This window comes from Nelusetta ayraudi, unplaced genomic scaffold (genome assembly GCF_046127955.1).
Source record: "Nelusetta ayraudi isolate G7.1 ecotype Tasmania unplaced genomic scaffold, CSIRO-AGI_Nayr_v1 ptg000013l, whole genome shotgun sequence".
Lineage (NCBI taxonomy): Eukaryota > Metazoa > Chordata > Actinopteri > Tetraodontiformes > Monacanthidae > Nelusetta > Nelusetta ayraudi.
Genome location: NW_027466063.1, coordinates 4,079,247 through 4,104,394, shown reverse-complemented (window position 1 = coordinate 4,104,394; position 25,148 = coordinate 4,079,247). Strand labels below are relative to the sequence as shown.

The following is a 25,148-nucleotide window of genomic DNA, read 5'->3' as shown; positions in this document are numbered from 1 at the left end:
ACCTGGCTACTCCCGTGGTGGAACAGTTGCCAGGACTAATCATTATTTAGTTGTGGTGGGGCTGGAAAGGTCAGCAGTCTGAAATGTCAGGCTGTGTTCAACAGGAGCCAGATGCAGCCGTGCGTTGCTCAAGTGTCCAATTAAAGAGGGCCGAGTGAGGTTTGAGTGGGTCTGTGCCGGAGTGACTGCAGGTGTGTGTGTGAGAGTCCTGCTGGCTGTGCTGCATTGTTGTTGTTCCCCCATTGCATGGATTGCTGGATGTAAAGCAAATGGGGACACAAAAAAAAACAACAAAAAAGGAAGCGTCGTGAATGGGTCTGCGCTGCCGCCGGTGGACGCTGTGAAGAAAACAGACTGCCTTCGAAATCCTTGGAACGGGTGGAAGAGAGAGCAGACGGAGGCAGGAGAGGAAGGGAGGAGGCAATAACGCGGCTTTTAAAAGGGAAAGAAAGAGAAGAAGAAAGAGGGACGTTTGATGCCAGCGTGCGAGCAGAGATTCCACATCAGCTGAGCGGGGGAGGGAGGGAGGGAGAGAGGGACGGGGGGAGGATGACGAGGAGGAACGGTGGGAGCGGAAACTCCTTTAATCTGCGTGTGGAAGGAGAGGGTGTCCTGCCTGCGTCCCCCTATCACACTCATTCATCTAAAACCCTCAGCTGCTCCTCACACAGCCATTATAATAACCTTCACCAGGCCTGCCTGCCTGCGTGCACGCGTGTGTGTGCGTGTGTGTATGTGTAGGTGTGTGTGTGTGCCCGCGTGCGCAAACGCGCCCACTCGTCCGCTGTGAATAGTAATAGGCATCAGGGCCGGATAAAATATGTCTGCTGAGTTAAGAATATAATGGAGTCGCCTTCAAGGCCACACATAACAACAGGCAGAATAATGACCTGCAATCATTTACAGAGCACAACGAGCTGCACACTGGTCAGAGGAGGAGGAGGAGGAGGGGGAGGAAGCTGGAATAATTGAAAGCTTTTCCAGTCTAGGGTCCCGGGCCTTCATATCAAGGGTCCCTGCTGTGTGTGTTCATGTGTGTGTGTGTGTGAGTGCAGAAGAAAGGCCCAGGGAGAGTGGCTCTATTGTGTCCGCTGGAATATAAAGTTAGCTCATCTAATATGAGAGATGGGAGTGATTAATCCGCTGGGATGTCACACTGACTGTCACGGTGTCATTTTGACAGGGCCGTTTCATTGCCGCCCGAGTAAAACTTTACGGCGGAGTGGAGTCATTGCCTTTTCTTTTTTTAACCCCCCCCCCCCTCCCCCCGACCCCTTCCCCCCCCCCCCCAGCGTGAAGGGAACGTTATGCCATGTTACCTGCTTAAAGAGCGTCTCCTCACAGGGATTTAAAGGTGCACGAGGAGGGAAAAAAAAATAATCCAGGGTCCGAGGTGTTTCTGTGGGGAACAAGTAAAAGTAATGATCCTGAAAAAGACTTTAAAGTCTTTAAAACAGGCAGAGAGGAAGGAGGAGGCTTAGAGGAGGAGCTGGGCTACCTGACTTCCTGTCACTTCCTGCAACATTAGCTTCTTACATACTTCTGCCAGCTTCCACTCTTGCGGCGCAAACACGCCATTGATGGTCTGATCGCTCCTGCCAATATTCCCCCTCTCAGCCGTGCGGTAGGAGAGCTGTGTGAGGGCGTTTGCCATGAGAACTGATACGAAGGTGGTTTCAAACGAGGGGAGAGGAGCTGGCGGCTAACCTTTAGCTTTAGCGACCAGCTGCAAGCAACTAGAGGAAAACAGAGAAATTAAGGCAAACTCTGGAGACAGTTTGGTCAAAAGGCTGTCCAACATTTGATCTATCTATCTATCTATCTATCTATCTATCTATCTATCTAAAACACGCTCCCACCTGACCAGAAACTATTTTCCCGCCCAGCTCGTTGTGACTCTGAGTCCCTCTGTGTCAGGCTGCGGCGGCCGAGGCCCTGAGTCTCTCTCCTCCTCTGCGGCGCCCGCGGAACATCTGGGATGTAAACCTGATGAATTAACCCGGTCTCCGCTTATGCATTATTCCAATCAAAGAAAATTAAATCACCGCAGCTCCCTGCGTATTCCTCGCCGAGCCCATCTGTTCCTCTCGGCGCAGCTCCCCTGCTCTCCTGCCTCGGCGAGCGGCTCGTCCTCGCAGCTGCGCTGCTCCGCTGCTCCGCTAACGGACAAGCGGGGAGCTCCCGGGCACTACTTTGAGACTGACTGAATGACCAGTCCAGCCTCCCAGTGCTCCTAGAGCTCAAGTTGAACATTTAATTTTGATCACTCTCATAGAGGCTGACCATAAAGGGAACCGGAGCAGTGATGGGAACCACAACTCTTTTTTAACGACTAGCCTTTATGTGAGTCGCTCGCCAAAAGAGAATCAAGTTTTTGAGTCATTTGACTCACTCAGTCAGTCACACATGCTCCACCCAATATCAGGGCAATTCAGTGATTTGTTCACAGTTTGTGGGTGTGTGTATGAGTTGAATCAAGAACCCGGAGCATTTGTGAACACAGGTATGAACGACGGACTTGATGGAATTAAACAAATGAAGTTAGAACAGCAGTTGCAGAGCTGGCGTCTCTGTTGCTGTTCGCTAGCAAGCGCTAGTGTTGTCGGACGAGTCAGCGAGCGACTCGAGTTTTGAACAATCCGTCCCCGACTCACAGATGGCCACTAGAGGGGCACTGTGGGCCGAAGTTTGACTGGACTTACCGAAGTTGGTGATGGTCAACAGGTCGAGGCGCCGTTGTTGCTGAAAAGAAAAGAGAACGGAGTCAAAAACATGCTGGATGCTGCAGTGCTGCGAGTCAAAGCTGCGAAAACATTTCCCATGTAGCACCTGTAGGTTAGGAGCAGCGCTCAGTTGTGACAAGACTCTTTTTTCCATCTAATTTCCTTAACAGTTTTCCAGTTACACTTTACCCATTGCCCTCTTTCACTTCAGCACAATCAAAGCAAAAAAAACAAAAAAAACTGTTAATTTAAAAAATATGCCACTTGTGTCGGCGGTGAAAGGCAGCCGAGGCCTTTCGACAGCGTGCGCAGAAATTCCACGTCCGTGCAAAAAAACTATTTCTGCGTAGGCACCGTTGCATGAGAGCTAAAATTAGGATTGTTGGGTGAACGACGGGACTGGCGTGCTTGCGGAAACAGAGGAACTGGGAGGGGGGGGGGAAGCGCTCGGCAGTTTTTATGGAGTGCGTCTGAAAGAGAGCGCAATTTTACACTTGAGGTCTCCTGCAGCAAAGGAGGAGTCTGCAGCAGGAGCTGCCTGGCTACCCCTCTCTTTAACCCTGCTGCCTTTTATACTGTCGCTCCCCCTCTCACGCACACATGGGTGCACACGCACACACACACACACACACACACACTTGACTATTAAGCACTGCAGTAATCAACACCTAAACCCTCCTCATTCGCGAGTCCCTCAGGAAAGATCTTCATGTCGTACAGATGGATGAGTGTGTGTGTGTGTGTGTGTGTGTGTGTGTGTGTGTGTGTGTGTGTGTGCGTGTGTGTGTATGCGTGTGTGACAAAGCTAGGGCGGCGCAGCCAAAGCTAGCTTTTAGGACCAGACTGCATTAATATTCAAGCACCACACTAACCAGTTGCTGAGAGGGAGAAGCGGAGAGACTCTCAGCGTGCTCCTTCTCGCCTCGCACTCGCTCCCGCCTGCAGTGGAACTCTCTGATCGGCGGCTAAACACTTATTTCAGAAATTAGCAGATGCACCCCCCACCCCCCGCCCCCACCACCACCACCCAGCCTCCCAGCGGCCGATAACATACGACACGAGTGGAGGGCGGCTGACAAAACTTTGAATCCAAGTCGAGCCTTGGCGCAGCGCTGGCGGCTGCGTGCGAGAGCCACTTCATCCAGAGGTTTAAGAGCAAAACTTCTCACGGACGCAGAATTATGCACTTGCACTGCAAGCACGAACGCGTGAAGGCAAATATCTAATCAGCCAATTGCAGCGCTGCAACTCAATGTGTGTGTGTGTTTTTTTTTTACCCCCCCTGCTGAAGTTGAAACCGAGCATCAGAATGTGGAGGAAAGGTGAGTGAAGTGACTCGGCTGCTGGAAGCACTTCAGAAAGCTGCTGCTCCACTGGGATTTTACCTGGTTGGTGCCAGATGTCGGAGATTCGAGAACGTCCAGGCAGAGGAGCACCTGAGCACTCACAACATCCACAGCGGGCGACACTGCTGTCAACAGGAAACTTAGGGTCCACTTCAAACACGACCACCAACTCTGGACTAAAGAAGATTTGAAAAGTGTTCCCAGGTGTAACGAGGCCAGATTTCCCCTCATCACGTCCAACCCTTCACGACACTAAGGCCACGTTCAGACTGCCAGCCAAAATCCCATTTTTAGTCCATCCAGATTGAAACAGAACAATCTGGACAAACAGAACTGAACAGTCACAAATCACACGACATCTGATTTTTGTAAAACGGATTGAAACCACAATCACATTTGGACAGATGCGTCTCAGTGTGAACAGCTCCAAACACACTGATCGGTTTTGACTGTCCGTGGCGTCACTCTATGCAATGTGCTAGACCAGAGAATGCCCGACAGTCAACCCTAAAAATTTGAGAAGCAATCTGATTGGAATCAGATTCACCTGCAGTCTGAAAGCAGCCTAAAGTGGCAGTGAACCACCTTCTGATGGCGACCTCCACTGGGATTATTGTGCTGCCGTGCGACGCCACTGCAACTGCCTCAAGATGGTCTCTTCTCCATATTAGTGCTTGAACGTCAGGTTGACGTGACTGGACTGTTTTTTTTTTGCAATTATAAAAAACTGTTGTGTTGCCTCAACTCGATCTCAAAGTCACTGAACTCAATCCGGTCACTACAACGACCTGGAGCTGGACTGAGAACCTTCACAGACAATTTGACATGACAATAATGAGTTCACAGCACTCAGACACCTCAGCAGGAACCTCTGGCACGAGGTGGAGCGAGGGGGTCGACACCTCGGATGAGAAAATCTGTAGATGCAGTGTCACAATAATTTGTCAACGTGGATCAGAATCAGTGAGTGACGTTTCCAGCACCTGGAAGAATGGAGCCAGTTGTGAGGGCAAACGAGTGCAACTTCTTCGCTGGCTTTGTGTTTGCAGGGCTGAAGATGCTGAAGGTGCCTCAATGAGTCGCTTCATTTGCTGGTTTCTCTCGAGGAAAATGTGAAAACATCAGCGCAGCCTGATGACTGATGATTAGTCTGCCAGGTTTTAATTGAGGCTTTAGGTTTAATAAGACTGCAGGCCCCTGCATGTGTGTGTGTGTGTGTGTGTGTGTATGTGTAATGCAGGTATGGACAAGGGCGTAGATGGCCAGGCCAGCAGCAGAGGTCACTGTGACAACACAAGACACCCGGCAGCAGGAGAGCGATCACGCACACACACACACACACTTATATATATATACGCCCAACCCCTCTGGCTAACCCTAACAGCCCACAGCAGGGTCGGGGGGGGAGGGGGAGTTGACATCATCATCTTATTAAATGTAGGTGTGTCTGCAAATGCTCATGAAATCTGCACACAGCAGATGAAAAGAGCGAGCGGCTCTCACGCAGCCGCTGCCACTCGCACGCAGATAATAAATCAGCGTCGGGGAATCACGGCGCTGCACTGCAGCTACGCCTCCGCCCCCCGCTTTTGTTGGTCCTTAACATGGATAAGGTGCTTAGTGTTCCTTAGGAAGGAAGGAGACACACACACACACACACACACACACACACACACACACACACACGCAGAGGGCTCTGAGCGTATGTGTGTGTGTGTGTGTGTGTGTGTGTGTATGTGTGTGTGTGTGAGTGGGGGGGAATCAGACACAGAGAGAATTACATTAGCCAAAGCATTTGAGGGCAGAAAATAGGATTGAATTAATCTTTATCAAACGCAGCCAAGAGCGAAGGGATCACACCCTGGCTGGAAGAGACCTCGGCAAGGCTGGCCGCGGCCCTCTGGAGGCCTGCCGCCACACACACTCCCACGCAGGGAGGCAACACACACTCCCACGCCGGGAGGCAACACACACTCCCACGCCGGGAGGCAACAGCTCATTATGAGCTCAACCTTATTTCTATTTCCCTTCCTGCCAAAAATCTTCACACACTGACTTAAACAAACAAGCCTCTTATTTTTTTGGGGCGGTTGACAGCCAAACAGGGACCAACTCTTCTGACCTGATGCTTGAGGTGAGAAAATAAAAGCTTTGTTTTGTGTTGTTTTGTTTTTTATGTTGTTGTTGTTGTTGGCTGTCTGGCTCGGGTCGACCCTTTCCCGCGGCGCTCCAGCCCTGGACTGGACGTGCCGGTAAAAAGTGTCAGGAAATGGGTCAGAAAGCAAGGAAGCGGCGAGGAGTCGGAGGTGACGGCCGCCCCGGCTGTCACGGTGCAGACACCACTCTGGCTCTCAGTCTAAATACAGTAAACAACAGCAACAGAAATAAAGAGTGCAAAGACACATGGATGTTTAGGAGAAATCAACCAGATTTGTCTTGTGCATAAAATAACAATAATGATAATGATGACTTAGATTATTTATTTATTTTTAATTTCTAATTATTATGCCATAGAAACAAATGTATAATGATCATCCATAATGTGTGACACAACAGTAAATGTACTTACATCTACAGCATATTTCAATATTTCTGGGCAGCATGAGAATAAACTCCTCTGATACAAATTGTGCTAAAAGCTGCCACCAGAATCTTGCATTTAATGGATACTTTTTAAGGTCTGGTTTTCTATTTAAAGTTTGTGGATGGATGACAAAAAAACTTTAAAGTTATGTTAACTGGTAACATAATTAAAGGAAAAAAACTATTCAATTTCTATGTCTGTGCTCTTTTTAATTGCTTCTATCTGTTTTGTCCTCTGGTAAACCATCTGCAGTTTTAATAGTCCAATATCATCTGTATTTTGTTTTGCCTGAATATTCTCATAATGCGCGTCAGACAACTCTGTGAAATAAATCTATAATGAGCTGAGCGGTATAAATACGCTCATTAACGGAACCAATCAGCAGTCAGCCGCGGCATCCTTTCGGGTGAGCGAGGGCGGGTCAAATAGAGTGACAGCAACGGAAAGGCCATGAATGTACGAAACCCCTGCTTTATGACCAAATGAAATATTAATGCACAATCCAGCCCAAACCCAATTGCCAGCACGTCCTCCAGAATTTACTTTTCCTATTTGCTGATTGTTATCACAGCCGGGATGGGGGGACATGTGGGTGGGAGGGAGGGAGGGAGGGAGGGGGAAGTCACTAAAATCCCGGCCGTCATTTTGCAGCTCATTTCAAATCTCGAGCCAATGTGGCTCAATTACACTGAGACCGCTACCGTCCCCGAAACATCGTTTCACTGTGGTTGCTTATTTTCTTGAGGTGTTTGCGTGGAGGGAAGCAGATGAAACTGAAAAAAAAGCTTTGAAAGTCAAATTAACAGACACATTTCACCACAATTTGATGCAAATACACACTAAGATTTCCTCGTCCGCAAGATCAACCACGGTAGGAGCGGTAAACGATAAAAGATGGAATGCGCCGTAACATAAATGAATGTATTTGTGGAGTCGCCTCAGCAGCCCCACATGGGATGTTCGTCCTCTTCTTCTCTGTTTGTGTCGCTAATTGACTTCTTTCTATTCTGCTGTAAAACAACAAACAACAAACTGAATATACTTAAACAAAACACAAGCATTCGGTTAAGCCTGCTGTTTAGAGCTTTATTGGCAATCGTCAGTTCACAGCATGGAGCAAACACTCGCACACACACACGCAGAAAAATTGTTATCTGAAGGTGAATGTTTTCTTAGTGAGCAGAAAGTCACTACGGACACGTTCTTATTTTGTCTTTACAAGTATTTTTGCTGGGTTGGGCTACATGCAGGAAGTTCAGTTCATCTCTATTGACTTTTTTTGTCTATTTAAATTTCAAATGACTAATAAAATACTTTAAGTCTGTTATTTCTTCTGTCTACCAACTTGGTTTCTGACAGTTTTGTAAAACATCTTGATTTTCTTGTTTTACATTCAACACATTTAATGCTCAGTGCTGCTACTGATGAGGTCACTTACAGGAAAACAGCATCTGGGCCTGAGTCCCACTGCTGTCCAATCAACACGCACACTGACAAAAACCCGCCTTTATCACAAGACCAGCGTGAGGGGAGAACTGAGCTCATCTTCCATCTTTTATGTCCCTGTTTGGCTCATTTCCTGTGCGCTAACGGTTTCAATTGTGTGTGCGTGAGTGCGTGTGTGTGTGTGTGTTAGTCATCGGTCCTTGGTAACAAAGAGGGGCGGTTAGGTAAGAACTGAGGGAGCTTTTCAGGTTACGTTTGGGTGCAGCGCTGCAGCCTAGCGCAACTGAGAGCAGTGCAGAGTGAAAACAGTGAAAGTGCTCTGGGCCTGACTTTTAAATGAATAAAGAAATAATTAAATATGCGATTAAAATAAATATATGATTTAAACAATGTACTTAACGGAAAAAAATATAATGTTAGAGATGGGAATAGTCGTGTGTAACCCTTCATTGTCTTTTCTCTAAGAATATGCCCCACCCCAAGAAACTTTAAGAAAGACTTGATGATAAGAGATCCCTCCTATCAGTCTCTCTCTCTCTCTCTCTCTCTCTCTCTCTCTCTCTCTCTCTCCATCAGCCCATTATGCAACCAGATTAGAGAGAAGTTGGCGCCCTGAAAAAGAAACAGCAAGAAACAGTAAAAATCTAATCTCAGAGGTGCCAGCCGGCTGACATCTATTTAAAAGGTCAAAAGCGACTTTTACAAGTAACTTTTACATTAAAAAAAAAAAAACGAAGGAAATTCTGCTAAAGTATATTTCAGCAAAAACACTGGTGCGGGCCGACAGAGAGTCACTGCCGTGTCTCCGCTCGCATGACAGCGTCAGGCAAGATGTGTCGGCCAGTGGAGAGGAGCAGTGAGAAGATGAGAGGAGAGCGGGAGGAGAGCGGGACGTTGTTGCGTGATCAGGAGCCCTCGGTTAAAAATACAACAAACCGAATGAAAGATTCATTCCTTCTGAGAGCAGCTTCCACCAGAGTGGGGGAACGGTGGCGAGGACGGCCACCTGCAGCATTCCTCCTCCTCCTCCTCCTCCTCCTCCCTCACTGCTGCTGCTGCTGCTGGACCGCAGTAATATGATGATGTGCACGTCGGCAGGCACGCACACGGCGAAACACGCAAACAAACATGCCGACGCTCGGCTGCAAAAACACGCACCCGAGTCGCTTCACGACCTTTTCCCCTGCTGGAGGAATTAAAAAAAAAAAAAGAAAAAGAAAGAAAAAAAAGATTTAATTCCGTCTCGAGGTATTAAAAAATTCATGGAAACCAATTAGAAGCGGAGCCGGCCGTGAAGACCCTTCCCTCCGTCTGACCGTCACCGAGGCTCCGCTGGGTCAGCAGCTGCTGCTGCTGCTGCTGCTGCTTCTGTTGTTGTTGTTGTTGAAGGATCCGGTGGGTGCGTCACCGTGTGACCGCGGCACCCCAACCTGCCACTTATCCCGGTGACCCAGAGGCGTTGGCCAATAAGAGCCCGGCGGGGAGCAGCAGCGGCTGTGAGCCCCCCCACACGACTCCATTTGGAAATAAACTGCTGACTCCCATCGTCAGAGACGGGAACTGTCCAGGCTGATTTACAAAACAGTTGTCAGTATTGGAATGTGAAGGGATTTCTTTATCTTTCATACCAACCCTGTTGCTCAGATTTCTCTAACTCGTCTCTGTGATCCTGCGAAGCGCCAAAGGCAGTGCCTTGACGCCGGGGACCAATCGATTGTCTCCAATGACAGTGATAGCATGCTCGATGTCTCAACACACAATCACCACGAACGCACTGGTCTCTGACTGACCCTGGCCTGATGGAGTGACGGCGAGGCGACCCTGCATTTACCGGCGGGTGCCGAATCGATGACGCCAACCGGAGCTGACAAACGCGGTCGGGATGAGCATGGATGACTGGAAGAAGATTAGCCGGTTAGACGGTCAGCGTGAGAAGGTCCCAGGTGAAAAGAGCACCACCCCTGAGCACCACACTGAACACAAGCTGGCGATTCCTGGTATCTGCATTCCAATTTGGGCTCCAGCCATCCATTTTCATTACCTGCATCTTCCGGCACTCAGGGTCAAGGGGGGTCTGCTGGAGCCTCTCCCAGCTGTGACAGGGCGAAGGCAGGGTGACACCCTGGACAAGCCAGACTACCCAGAGAGAACCCTCATAGACACAGGCAGAACAAATAGAGCAAACTCTATACAGGAAGGCGTCAGGCCCGGAATCCAACATACAACTTTCTTGCTGTGAGGCGACAGCGTCAACCACTGCTCACCCGTGTTGCCAATTTGGGATCATTTGCTGTTGAAATTTTCAAAAATGCTTAATAAACGTTGGCCATGAACTATCTGAAGAAGAAGTGAGGAAAATACTCTTACAGTATTATGGACTATCTGTAACGCCACTTGCTTGCTGAGTGCAGTTTCAGTGCCACTGACGATGTGCAAGCAGTCAGTTTGTTTTGGTGCAAAACTACAACACCTAGTGGTAAGACGACATCAGATTCTGGGACTTTAAAAGATAGTCTCCTCTGACGTGTGTTACAATGCAGTGTTTTGAGTGTGTGTGTGTGCGTGTGTGTGTGTGAGGGTGGTGGGGGGGTCTGGGGGGGTCTGTCTTAGTTTCATAGCCTCATATTTCCATCATTTTCCGTCTTCAATGTTCAATCAAGTGTGAGAATAGGATGGAAAATGGAAACCCAGGCTGTTCCATATGGGACCCGGAGTTCCATTCAGGGACATCAACAAACTTTGAAAGTTTTTTTTTCCTTTTTTTTTTTTTAACCAGTGAAAGTGAAATTTAAGCTCTCGGCATGACAGTGGACTTCCTGAGACAACGGCCTTCACTACCAACCCTATTGGCGTATCAATACGTGGGACGCAAGGTTGAAAAGTTCAGCCATCTCTCTTTGGAGCCTAATTGGAGCTGAAGGTCAGGAGGTGTGTTTTGTGTGTTGGCTTATTGCCTTTATGGATTCAACAGGAGCCAAAACGTGTGTGTGTGTGTGTGTGTGTCTGGGCTGCGGAATAGTCCCCCCCCTCAACCCTCCCTCCCCCACCCCGCCCCTTGTTGCCTTTCACCATTTCAAGACCTGTTTATTTCTCATTTTTAATGATATACCCAAAACAAAATTCAAATGTCTGTTATCTTCAAGTAAGCAGACAGCGGGAGACATATTAGAAAAGGAATGAAACAAAATGTTGTGTGACTAAAGCGTTTTTTTTTCCCCCCACCAGCACAACTTTTCCATTTAGCCGAGTTCAATCAGGTATCGGAGCGGAGTGCTGAATAGTTCTTTAAAGCCGCGGCGGGCTGAACTGCTGTGTTACTGGTAATTAAGCGGGACAATAATTAGCTGCTAGCAGAGCAGGGACGAGGGGGTGGGGGTGGGGGGTGGAGGGGGCTTCCAGGGAGGCGGACAGAGACACAAATACAGCAAATGAAAACACACAGGCGTACAATTATTCTGCACAATGTGAGGGACGGGTGTGTGCGTGTGCGTGCGTGCGTGCATGTGTGTGTGTGTGCGTGCGTGCGTCCCCTCCCTCATGTCAAAGCAGCCAGCGCTCCTTCCAGATGTTAATGCGGTGGCCAGATGGATGCGCTGTTTGGTGTCTGCTAACTTTTAATCACAACTCAGAGCGAGAGAGAGGAACTGAGGGAAGACAACCGCGGTGGCGATGAGAAGAGAGACAGAGAGAGAGACGCACTTTGATACGACACCGACTCCGTGGAAGGCGAGAGCTGCGCAGAGTCGAGCGCAAAAAGCTCAAGAAGCCAAATTATTCCCAGATCTGCGGCAACTTGTGACACTTTCAAATTTCACTTGTTCCTCTTTGGAAATTGGACTGTGCTTCCACCTCTTTCTGCAGTAATGCTGAATGTAATGCACCTGGAGTGACACCAGAATTGTTATAGTTCAGTTGGCCGCATATTTCAGCCAGGAAATTCTGAAAAAAAACCCTATCCTACATAATTCAATCTTCATTAGCTCTGCTGCAGATCCAGGGTCCAGGCTCCAAGTTGCTACTGACTTCTGTGTGTGTGTGTGTGTGTGAGTGTTCTCACACCTCTACCAAAGTTCTGAAAACACACATGTCCACACAAGGCAGCCGCATCCCGAAACCAAAATCAAAACCTCCTACATCCTTCCATCACGTTTCCAATCAGTGTTTTTTTTTTTTTCTTTTGTTTTCGCCGTGCCGGCAAACAACTCAGCAAACAACCGAGCTGCACACTCGAAATCGCAACTACAAGTGTCGCTGCAGCGTTCTGAGGAAAAGAACAGGGCTCCACCTGTTAGCACCAGCAGGTGTCTTTGATCGCAGTGAGATCTGGCGCTGAGTTGAGTTAACTTCCCTTCCTTACGTATCATTTCTGCGCTAAACATGTTTAAAGGTGTATGATGACCCACCAACCCCCCTCCCTCCCTCCCTCTCTCTCTCTCTCTTTCTCTCTCTCTCTCTCTCTCTTTCTTTCTGATTCCTGCCAATGGCTTCTGACCTGGAAGCGAGACAAATCAATGTAACACCAGGGCTTAAACAAAGCTGCATTGACCATCACAGATACCACAGGCTTACAGCCAGTTGCATTAGCTGTGTGAGACTGCATGTGTGTGTGTGTGTGCTGTGTTAAGAGGGTGGAGAGTGCAGCCGTTGTGAAGCACGCCTGCCTGTCCCACTCTCGGACACTCCAGTCGGGGAGAGCGGCCACAATAAGATCTAACGCCGCCTCCCCGCTGATTGCTGGAAATCTTCAGGGCTGCACGCTTTCCAAGATTGCCCGAAAGAAAAAAAAGAAAAAAACACAAGAAAGACAAAAACCAAAAAAACAACTCAAAGACCCGCCTAAAAAACAGAGCAATCGCTTGGAGTCACGTGGAAACGCATGCAGACGCAGATCTGCGAAGCTGCAGCGCCGAGCAGCTGAGACGGCTGCTGCCAGTGTGCCGGGGATTTGTGGGATTGTGTGGAGTCATGTCTCACGAGCCCGTCGGAGGCACGCGGCTCTTCCTATGGCACACAAGTGAGTTTGTCTCCCTGTTTGTTCTCCGCCACCTCCAGAGACCTGCGCCCCTCCCCCACCCCTCCCCTTAGCTCATTTTGCTTTCTCTTCATACATACTTCTTCTTTTTTTAATCTACTGAACCTCGTTGCTTTCGCAGCGCACACATCGCTGCGCTGATTACCAGCAACACTCCCACTGACAGGGGGCTCCACCTGTTAGCACCAGCAGGTGTCTTTGATCGCAGTGAGATCTGGCGCTGAGTTGAGTTAACTTCCCTTCCTTACGTATCATTTCTGCGCTAATAGTTTCGTAGTACTTGTGTCATGAACCTTATCACCAGTTATGTCCTTGTACACAACTTAAAATGTGTATAAAAACAACTAGAAAAAAAAATGAAAAACCACCTATTGAAATATATATATTTTTTAACTTTTATTTATTTCTTTTCTGGATAGTGAAGCTAAAATCCATCAAAAAGTATTTTTGATATTCCAGTTTAGTCTTTGTGATGATTCTGTCTAATAGCCTTTGAAATTAATTATTTGCAGTTCTTAATAAACGGTGCTGCCATTCTCATAAAAATGAATAATTTTGAGGGTAGCTCAGCTCGTGGCAGGTTCAGCTGCCGTAGCCTCTCCCCGGCGCCAGGCCGGCACAGCTTCTACCCCGCGACGCTCAGACCTCATAATGCTCCTTGAACTCCTCTCAGGAGTCTCTCTTCCCCTCTCCAGATAAAAACAAACAAGAAAATAGTCGTTTGACGCATCTGTAATCACCTTAGCTATATCCGCTGGAACTGAGGGCTTTTAATTTGCCACGCTTTTAATTTGTTTTCACAGCCGATTCAAGCAAATTGAATTTGTTAATTAAAGCAGCGAAATGAAATGCCGAGCATATTGACGAGATGCTAATTGGGTTAGTGTGGAAATCGGGGGCTGGTGGGGGGGGGGGAGGGGGGGGGGCATTGAATTGGCAAAGGTGGGGGGTAACGAGGGGCGGCCATTCCGGGGTATCAATAGTCAGGACAAATCACATTACTGCCCTGCACATAGCAGCGGTTAAAAGGTGAGAATCCAAATGGCCCCACGGCAGTTAAATTATGGCTTGCGTGTGTTTGTGTGTGTGTGTGTGTGTCCGCGCACACATCTTTTGTTTTTTTGGCAGTCAAATACCAACACAGATAGACAGCTGTACTTCTGCCTGATATCCTTCCAACACAAACAAACACAACAGAACATTGCCACACATTTGCAAGTGCGCACACAAACACAAACACGAGCGCGCGCGCAGACACACACACACACACACACACACATACACACACACACTGGCACAAATAGGCGCAATCATACAGGCACAAAACATCATCTGTCTTACTCCGTCACATTCAATCCCTGAGAAAAATAAATAAATACAAGGAGGGAGGCGGTGCAGAATGTTAGCGGGCGCAGAATGCAGGGAGTTGTTGTCTGAGGAAAAACACTCCAGAGGGTTTCCGAGGCAAGACAGAAAGAAGGCTGAAGGGGCCAATAGCAGCTCAGATCTATTTATTAACACCTGATCATCACACGCAGGCAGGATGTGAGATCAGATTCTCTCATTAACTTGCCTGAAGGGATAATTACAGAGCACGACTGCTGCACTGTGTCTATTTGTTTTTCTTATCTCGGACTCGCGTGTCTACCATGACTTTACTGCCCAAGTATTCACACCTGCTGAATCACACCAGTGTGACGGCAGCCGCTACCACTCTGACAGCTTTTCCAATTTAAAACTATGCATCTGGGGAAAAAAAAAAAGGCCATTAAATTATTTTGGGCAGCAGTGTCATGGTTAACCTGTAGACGGTGGGTGAGGTGAGGTGGGTGGGTGGTGAGGAGCTTTGGTAAGCCTTCAGTGAAGGCAGACGTCACAGTGTGGGCGGGCACGGTGGAAAATCAAGCTGGCTAAACTGTCTACAGGGTCTGTAATACGCCGTGACTAGACGGTAATATTTTTGTCTCCACGCTTCCAAATATATTAAAGCGGGGTGGGCGTACATCTAGCGTGAAGCTAGCTAGACGGACGCTAATGTTTCAGCTGCACATTAGAGCCTATTTTATACGCTTATATATGTTTGGTTAGCACAGGCAAACTGTTTGACTGGTGGGCCACAATGAATTTGACAGAGGGGGCGGATACATAGCACGGGATAGAACTTTATTGTCGACTGAAAATGAACAAAGCATTACCAAAAAATGTGTCTCTAAAGTCTCACAGTATTTCGCTCTTTAATGAAATGACTCTTAAAACACTGAAAAAACTGATGAAATACAGCGATTTTATTGCTCACTTACCATTAATATAATTTCTTCAAGTTCGGTGGGCCGGATTAAAAAGTTTAACTGGCCGCATACGGCCCCCGGGCCGTAGTTTGCCCATGCCTGGCTTTGCACCACAGGCTCACAGCAAGAAGGTTGTGAGTTTGATTCTCATCCAAGGCCTTTCTGTAAGGAGTTCGTCCAGTCCAGGCAACCACAGTGCCGGATGAGCACAACAATAATGGATGACGGATAAAAAGGACCAAAAAAAACAGAGACTTCACTGTCAGCCAGTGAACTCACAGACAGATTCCCCCTGCTGGACTCTCACACGTAATAAAACAGCATATGCATGAAAGAAAGAGACACTAAACGTCTCCGCCTGTCTGGCTGGTGGTTGTATCAAACATCAGTCTTTTACTAGCTCATTGACCGTTTGGAGCGCCGCCGAGCTGCTCGCCGCTAAGATCGCCGGCTCTGCCCACGGCCACGCCGGCAACAGCGCACGACTAATTAGAGGAATCCTCTCGTTTTGGCCGTCGGATCGGCGCCGGTGAGGGACAGAGATGTCAGAGCGGGACGGAGAAGAGGAGAGACGGCGGAGGGAGTAAACGACAAAACAAAAACAATAACAAGTCGGGGGGGGAGGAGGTGGAGGAGAAAGGGGAGGAGGTAGAGGAGGAGGAGGTAGAACAAAGAGGAGTAGGGGAGAAGAAGGAGGAGTCTGAGGAGGAGGTAGAGGAAGAGGAAGAAGAGGAGGAAGAGGAGGAGATAGAGTAGGAGGTGTGTTTGTGCAGAAACAAGCTGGGAGAGAAGGAGCAGCGAGGGCCGGCCGCGCAACCCAGTTAGCGAGGTGATTATGGTGCTAATTACAGTCGGAGCTGCATCACTGATAAGGTCCCAACCTGCAGCTGACGAGGTTAACTGCTGCACTGGCAACGCTTGAAGACGGGAAAATAAAAAGGCGAAAGGTGACATTTACAGACGCTCGCCGGCCGCTTTATGCGGGCGAAACGCTCAAGCGGCTTGTTGACGCGGGAACACCCCCTCAGCCAATCACGATTGTGGCAGCAAGTCAATGCATTTAGACATGCAGACTGGCTGAGTTTAGAGCGGGCACGAGGGTGGGGGAGGGGAAGGGAACGTGAGTCAGTCGGGCTGCTGATCTACTAAAAAAAAATACTCAGCAAAGGAAAAACCTTGTTGATGCTAGGGGTCAAAGGTCAGACTGGTCAGAAACCACAGGAAGGCACCAGTAGCTCTGATAAGCAACTGGTTGCAGCCGACGACTGGCCTGCTGGTCGCTACTGTGTTTAAATCTGCCCTTAAAACACGTCTGAACTTGTTCATTGCGGTTTTTGCTGTAATCGCTAAAAGGAGGAGTTTTGGGCGGCGATAGGGAGAGGTGCTCTTTTGAGGGCGCTGATTAGAGCAGATGAGCATCTGAGCGGAGCGCGCGGCCGCCTGCAACTCGGAATGTCTAATAATCCCGTGTCGGAGCTCCGAGTACCTGGCAGAACCCGAGCAGCGTCGATAACAGAGAGGCGATTAAACGGCGGACAAAGTGTTGAGTGAATGTGGGGAGTGGGATGATTGGGCCGGTGTGAGGTGGGGGAGGGGGAGGTAGGCGCACGTGCAGGGAATTAGTCTTTTAGCACCGTGCGAGCGCACACACACACACACACACAGAGACACGCATCTGGAGACGAGATAGCCCCGAGTTCTAATTAAAAATTTCATCCCCATCTAAGGTGGTAATTTTGATCTGAGCAGAAAGAGAAAGTCTGAAGGCTCGCAAGCCGCTTCCCGCCTCCCGCCGCCCCCCCCTCCCTCCCCCTCCCCCACACACTCTCTCTCTTAAATCCAAACTCTCAGATTATTTTCTTGATCAGAATCTGGACCGTGTGTTTCAGCGAGCTGATAACTCCTCCCGCGTCTTTGTGAGCCTTCAAAGTCATGAAGTCAGAACTTTGCGTGAACACTGACACGTCTGGAGTGCCGAGGTCCAGTGAGTCGGTTCGCCCTCTGCTTTGGAAGGCCAGCTGACCAAACACTAACATCTTCTTCTGCGTACGTCGCTTTAGCATCGCTACTGTTGGTGATCAGAACATCTTTCAGCTTTCAAACTGACCTAAAGAGCACGAGAAAAAAAGAAAAGAAAAAAAAAAAAGCTTTTTTTTCATAATACATAACTAAAAACTGATATGAAAGACTGATAAAGTAAACTCCAAACGCTGTGTTTGACAGGCCACGTCGTGACTTCGTATCGGAGCCGCGATAACTGCAGCTGCAGGATTTGAATCTTCACAGGGAGGATTTATCTTAGCGCAGCTTCAATTACGGTGTCTCTGTGATGTGTGCAAACTGCTAAATCACACATGCAGTCAGGCCAGGCACACAGACAGGCAGGCAAGAAGGCAGACAGACAGATGGATTATCAGACAGACAAGCAGATATACAGTGAGAAAGACAGGCATACAAACAGACAGACGGGCATACAGACTGGCAGGCAGACAAACCGGGATACAGACAGGCAGACAGGCAGACAGACAGACAGACAGAGATAGACGGACAGACAGAGATAGACGGACAGACAGGCAGACAGACAGACAGGCAGGCAGGCAGGCAGGCAGGCAGGCAAGCAGACAGGCAGACAGGCATACAAACAGTCAGACAGGCAGTCAGCAGTGAAAGGACACAGGGCCATAATTACACGCAGGCTTCCAAATTGGCGCTTGTTGTTGTCAGCGGTGTTTACTGTCGTGCGGTAAATTTTGTTTTCCTCCGTCTAATTGTCACTCTCTCTGCTCTCTCCACGTCTCGCCTTTCTTTCTTTTTTCTCTCTCTTTCGCTTGCCTTTTTTCTCCCCCCCTTCTCTTTCCAGCTCATTACTCCCGAACAATTATATTCTGGTAGAAAGCGCGTCAGTCGCTGTTGGCGAGGATGAAACGAGCGAGCGTGAAAGCAAGACGATGGATCGCGGTGTCATCGCCAAAGTTATCGTCACCTTGCTTGATTTATACGTCGGCAACGCTCCCCTCCCCCCCCCCCCTGCACACACACACCTCGACCCCACCCCCCAACACACACCGACACAAGAATGGACGCACGCACTCACAAGAGGAGGCGCGAGGAATTTTTTTTTTCTCAGATGAGCGAGCCGCCCGAGGTGGAGTTCAGGGCGGCCGTGGCACTAATAGAGCCCCTTGATTGAGGCTGTAAAATTAAACAGCCAATTTCACCTGGTAATTGGAGAGTGAAACATTCCTGGTCAGACCCGCTGCGACTGAGTGCGGCAGGAAACAGAGTGGAAATATGACGCTGGCCATCGCCTTTCAGTGCCAAAACAGAGGGGAAGCCCTCACTTGGTGCGGCAGCACGATCAATCCACGCACACTCGCTGGCTCCAGTCGCTCAACCAACCAACTCACTTTCGCTCTCGACCTCCTGGAATTGCACAGGGTGCATGAACGTCCCATCTGGAGTCGTGAGAGGATCTGGAGATATAACGCGATACAGTTCCGTAAATCTAAAGAGACGTCCCGGTTCCCAACCAGCGGAGTAGAAGAAGAGCTGAGCTGCTGATCCGCATCTGCTGGGAGACTTCTGTACTTCTAACACAGTCAACTACTACACTACTGGGCTTGAATAATAATGAGACATGTTTTCAGAAGCTCCTCTCCTGAACATGGTGGATACTGCTGTTAGGCTGTGACTGTTGACAGAGTACGGAAGTGCATTGCTGCTACACTAGAAAAAAAAAAACAGGGTTCAGTGTCACGTTACAACGTGAAACTATCACGTTTTTACGTGATAATTTTCACGTTACAACGTGAAACTATTACAATATTTTCTGATAATTATCACATAAAAACGTACTAGTTTGACATTATAACGTGAAAATATTTTCACAAAATAACGTGATAGTTTCACGTGTTTACGTGAAAATGATCACGTTATTTCATGATAGTTTCACGTTACATACTTGAAAATTATCACGTAAAAACATGCTGGTTTCACGTTATAATGTGACACTGAACCCTGTTTTTTCCTAGGGCGGTAGCAATGCGCTTCCACCGGTAGGGTTTGCTTTTTTTGTTTGTTTTATTTTGAAAATAATAGCCGACTTCCCATCCCGCGCGTTTGGTTTGTTGCTGAATTGGAATAAAGTCCAGCAGAGCTGCGAGGGAGCCGGGATGCGATGCAAAACAGAAATAGATACACACAGACAGACTGGAACCGAGCTGAAAGTCTCAACTCTGCAGCGGAGATGTAACGTGCAGCCCAACCTCTGCAATTTAGGGGTGATGCTGAAGCAGAAAGCGCTGGGGGCCACCCGGCACTGACCACACTGGGTTAAAAAAAAAAAAAAAAAACAGATTAAAAGTGAGCACGGTGTTGGTTATTCGCGGGCGGTGAGCGTTAAGTGAAACATATCTCAGGGTCAGACATTAAGAATTCTTTCAGTTAGTCTCACAAGGCGCCTTTAAATTGCCATAAATATGCCTTAATTAACAGGCTGGAGTTCCTGTGATGTTTTTCTTAAATCAGCCCACACATCAGGGCAGAAATAGCACTTACAGAGCGGCGCCGAGTTGGTTAATTACCCGCTTTGGAGGAGAAAGACGAGGGCTTCACACCGGCACGTGGCTTCACCTCAGAGGGGGTTCAGTCACCCCCCTTTTCTCACCACACCTAGTGCGACAATGAAAGCCATGGTGGAAGCCCCTGGTTCCCCCTCTGTCTCCCCCACCACCACCACCACCAACTTCCTTTGGTGGTGAGAAGCATGCGCGGCGGACAGAGTGTCTTTGCAAGGATCAAACACTGAAGCGAGCCCGGATGATGGGCCTGTTGATTCGCTGGGCCGTCTCCAAGGACCGGCCAATCAGGGGTTTCCCCACAACCTCAGGCTCTACTGTTTGAACTTAGAGGGAATACTTTCAGCTTTGATTTGTTATGATATTAGCCCTGTGATATAGTCAAAGTGAGCTTTTTTTCTTCCCTCATGCCTAAATTTAATCCAGTGTGTGTGTGTGTGTGTGCGTGTGTGCGTTTGTGCGTGTGTGTCCGCTCCATTACAGCCAAAGACTTCTGGAGGCTCCAGAAGAACAAGAAAAACAAGAAATAAAAATAAAAATGTTGGACTTTATTTCTGCAGGATGCAGCGTGACGCTGCAATGGAACAGAAGAGATTGTGTGGGACAGGAAGTCAGGCATGGAAACACAATATAACCGGTTTAATTTCAAAATAAAAACAACACTAGAGCTCCCACTGAAATACTTGGGAATGTTTAAGTCCTCTGGATGTGTGTAGGAAGATAATTTTTCTTGAGTGACTTTAAGTCAAAATCTGAGTAAAAAACGTTACAATGGGCAGTCCTCCATTCTTGCCTTCAAATCATCAGCGGGTCAGCAGTTCAATCCTTCTTCTACTCCTCAGACTGGGAACAACAACATCTTTCATTTGTGATTCCAGGGTCAGTCTTTCCAGTCCGGGATTCCTCCTTCTGAAATTCTCTGATGTCAAAATGATAAATTTAGCATTCAGCACCAACGGCCCAAAATAACAATTCTGACGGCTGAACTTGTACATCGACAGTCTAGTCCAGCAGCCATCCGAGCAGCCGGTGTCAGGGATGAGACAAGGCCATAATCCACTCTGGTTTTTACACAGCGTCATGCCTTTACCTTTGACAGCGTGATTGATGTTTATGTAAATGTGTTTTGAGGAGGGCTGTGAGCAGCTAGTTAAAGCAGACGTTTAGGGGCCGGCCTGTCAAAGATAAATGGGGCGGGGAAAGAAGAAGAAGAAGAAGGAGGAGGAGGAGGAGGAGAGGCGGGGGGTGGAGGAGGAAGGTGAAGTAACCCAAAACAAAATCAAATATTGATCCGTGATTTCAGCCGGACACTAGAGGAGCTGTTTGTCGGCTCCACAGGGGGAGAAGCGACTGTTCTTGCCTCCCTGCCTCTCCTTAATATTGATGGCAAGACACTAAATAGCTTACAAAACACTCAAACCAGTGAAATCCCACTGAAACCACAGAAGACTGCGTGATGCGACACATGAGCAGAACCACAAACCAAAAAAGACATTAGAGTTCCCAAAGGAATGTAAGCTGGACAAGTGGAGGCAACTACATTATTTATAATTAAAAATCTAAAATTATTCCTATTGTATTTTTTCCAGAGGCTCCAGAAAGTCACAACTCACACACAGCCAGCCTGGCGTAAACAGGTACACTGACTTGACCAGAAAGGTTTTAAGCACAATGTACACATGCACATGTTTGTGTAGTTCTCAGGCGTGTTAGCATGTTTTACTTCCTGCTGCTCTCCCCTTAATCGTGTCAGTTGGATCGCACGCTTGTCACATGACCCCGAGGAAACAAGAGGTGACAGGGGGCTCTGAGCCGCCCACCTGGTGTGGAAGGAGGGAAAGGAAGGAATGTCTGCATTGCTCACACACACACACACACACACACACACACACACACACACACACACACACACACACACACGCAGACTGCTGCTTGAAGCCATCAGTCACTGATCATCAGCCCACCGATCATCCTGGGACTCAAATATCAATACAGTCTATTATCCTAAGCAGTGGGGTGAATGCACTCATTTTCTATGATTCATGCCGTCACAATTTCGGCTAATGTGAACCTGGGCAGACAGACAGCGATAATCGTTTACTCTGTCTTACCTGACAAGAGTGTTACTCGCGCAGCCCGCCGCGCCCTGAAGCATGAAGAAGGGATCCGAGCAACTCTGACACTTAAATTAGCTGAAACTGATTTGATTGGGCGAAACGGAAACTGGGTCAGAGCCGTTAGCGGGAGGGGGAGGTGACAGGATGCAGCTACCGGAGAGATGGATGGCGGCGAAGTTTCTAACCCGTGACTCCCAGTTTACACAGACGATGATGAGAACTGACCGAGTGAGTCGGTGAGAAACCGGCGAAGTCGACGTGACGCCAACGTGACACTGGTGTTGACCCGCAGTTGCCTCACGAAGCTGAGAAAACTCCCAAACGCCGTCACCTACATCCTGTTTCCTGTTGGGTGCGTCTCCATCACTGCTCTGGAGGCCTCGAACTACTTGGTGCAGAGCAGCTAAAGCCCGGTTCGGTGTTTCTCACAAGCTCCGTCTGTTTGCCCACATGGTGAGAAAAATAAAACCATTTCCTGCAACTCCTCCTCTTCATTTTTTTCAACTGGTTCAAGTTATGTTCACTTCTGACGTCTTGGTTTTTCCAATTAGTATTTTTTTTTTAAACCGAATAAAGGATTTTTCTTTGCTTCTTTTTTTTTTTTTTTTTTAAATCTATCTGACATACAGTCATTCTCATTGATGCAGCTCATCGTCTCTGTTAATGACAGGTTTGTGTTCTCCAGAGTGGCAACAAGGTTTCTAATTGAGACAGATACAGGACGTGTGTGTAGTCAAATGAAAGGAACTCTGATTGAGTACAGAGGAGAGGATCACAGCGAGGCTTTGCCTTTGCAATTATTACCCAGTAAGATTTAAGGGAACAAGAAGAATACATAAAGCTTCTGAAAATGCCACAGTGGACTGATGGATTCATTGTATTCATTTACAAACAGGGTTCCATGATATTCTTAATGTTGGGCTCCTTAAAGGTCCAGTGTGCAACATTTACTACCATCCTGTGGTAAGAAAGCATACTGCAAAAAATAATATATTTATTTTAAATCAGTCACAACAATAGGCCCATCATCTTGCAGAGATGAGAGTCAAAGCACTCAAAGGATCAACTGATTATTGTGCAACCAACTAAACCAACTAGCTACCAACCTCATCTGTTCAGCAGGAAAACACAACTTGATGTCACATCCTTCTTATCCAGGTGTCACTGACCACATCCTGTTGCTCATTTGCCAAACAAGCGACTGAGAAAACTCGGACAAAACATTGCTCAGTCGAAATTTAAGAATCTTGTGAGAAATATTTGCATTTGGACGTCATAACCAGACATTCAAAGACATCCCGCATCCCTGTTGGAAGCTTGGCCCCCCTTAGCAAATCAAATCCATCTCCTGGGTTATACATCGCTGACATCGCTTCACCATACCCTCCAACCTCCCACACAGCTGGAAGAGCAGGGACTGAAAAACGCAACATGCAGGGGAAGGGTGAAATGGGATTGAGCCTAAATCATTTAAGCACAGACAATCTGTAGTGTGTGTGTGTGTGTGTGTGTGTGTGTGTGTGTGTGTGTGTGTGTGTGTGTGTGTGGGGAGGGGGGGGGTCAATTCAAATTCCACAAAGCCTTGGAGAAGGCACCTTGAAAGAGAGAGAGAGAGAGAGAAAGACAGAAAGGGAGAGCGTAGCCACACGTTGTGCTGCTGCAGGAGGCAAAGAGTCCTTTTGAGACTCCTTTTGATTTTCTCTCCCGCGCTACCGGTGGGTAACGGACAAATGGACGGACGGGCAGCCGAGCGCTCATTTCCTGCAAAGTGTCCCCGCCGCCATTACATGGGGCATCCAACAATGAGATGCCAGCGTTGGGGAGGCGGGGCGGAGGTGTGTGTGTGTGTGGGGGGGGGGGGGGGGGGGGGGCATAAAGGGAGAGCACGCACGCTTCCTCTGTGGCCTGTTGTGCCCTATGGACTCTGCACCCCCCACCCCCGGTCCATTGTGGCTCTGATGAAAAGTAGGCCGCAATCCCTTTCAATTTGGCCAGCGTGGCACAGGCCTGTTAAAGGCAATCGACTGGCTGAACAGAGGCACTATATCACAATATGCAGGTGCAGACAAGCCCGGCAGAGGCGAGACATGGCGCCCGAGGAGAGAGAAAAGGGACTCTGGCATCCATCTTTCTCACACTTAGGCTGACGTTCGACCATAGAGGGAGAAACACACACACGCACACGCACACGCACACGCACACGCACACGCACACACACCCACACATTTTCTGAGGCCAGTCAGCGCCGGGAGAGCAAGAACACGAGGGGCGAGAGAGAAAAGAAAAGTGGAGAAAAATGGGACCCTTCACTTTCATCATTTTTCTTTTAAGAATTCTCACTTTGGGTTGGGTTGGGGGTGTAGAATAAAAAGTGAAGGGAATAAAAGCAGAGAAACTGTATTCCATGCACTTGCTGCAGAGCGCTTTTTGTGGTGGGAAAGAAAGCGTCTGGAATGGAGGCGCGCTGTTTGTGTTCTTCGCGGCGGTTAAATGCCTGCGCAGGCGACCGGGGGAGGATAGCGGCTCGGCTGGGCCGGCTCGTTATCGAGGCTCTCCAGGGCCCCCCGGCGAGCCGGGCTGCTGGCCCGAGTCGGAGGGGCTGAGCCTAGGGTGGGGTGAAGAGTCAGGGGCCCTCGCCCGAGGAGGGGTGAGAAGCCAGTGGACTCGGGGGGGGTGAAGATGGTTGGGTGAGACAAAAAAAAAAAAGAAACATCGCAGCAGCTCTGCACGATCCAATAAAAACTCTCCCGGACGCCAAACATTCCCTGATTTAGCGCCTCAAGACTAATTACACACTTCGTGTCCAAGAGCGCTGACCAGGTAATGTTGCCAGAATTACGGTTCGGCTCAGCCTGTCTTCAGCCGCTACAGAGGACACCAGTAGTGGTGGGGGATGGGTGAGGGGTGGCTGGGGTGGGGGTAGCTTTACATTAGCGCTTAGCTCTTCTGATGTACACTCGTGGCTGAGAAGGGCAGCGTCGTCTCCATGTCTTGAGGGTTGGCTCCGAGGAGATGGAAGCTGAGAGCTTCTGAGA

The 25,148-nt window shown here is 48.6% G+C and overlaps 1 protein-coding gene across 1 annotated transcript in view; it reads right to left on the bottom strand.

Moving 5' to 3' along the window:
* Positions 1-25,148, bottom strand: part of agbl4 (AGBL carboxypeptidase 4) — a 350,340-nt gene that overhangs the window by 79,936 nt on the left and 245,256 nt on the right. Inside the window, exon 7 of the mRNA XM_076022940.1 lies at positions 2,703-2,742. Coding sequence (XP_075879055.1) covers positions 2,703-2,742 — 40 coding nt within the window. The remainder of the gene's footprint in view (positions 1-2,702; positions 2,743-25,148) is intronic.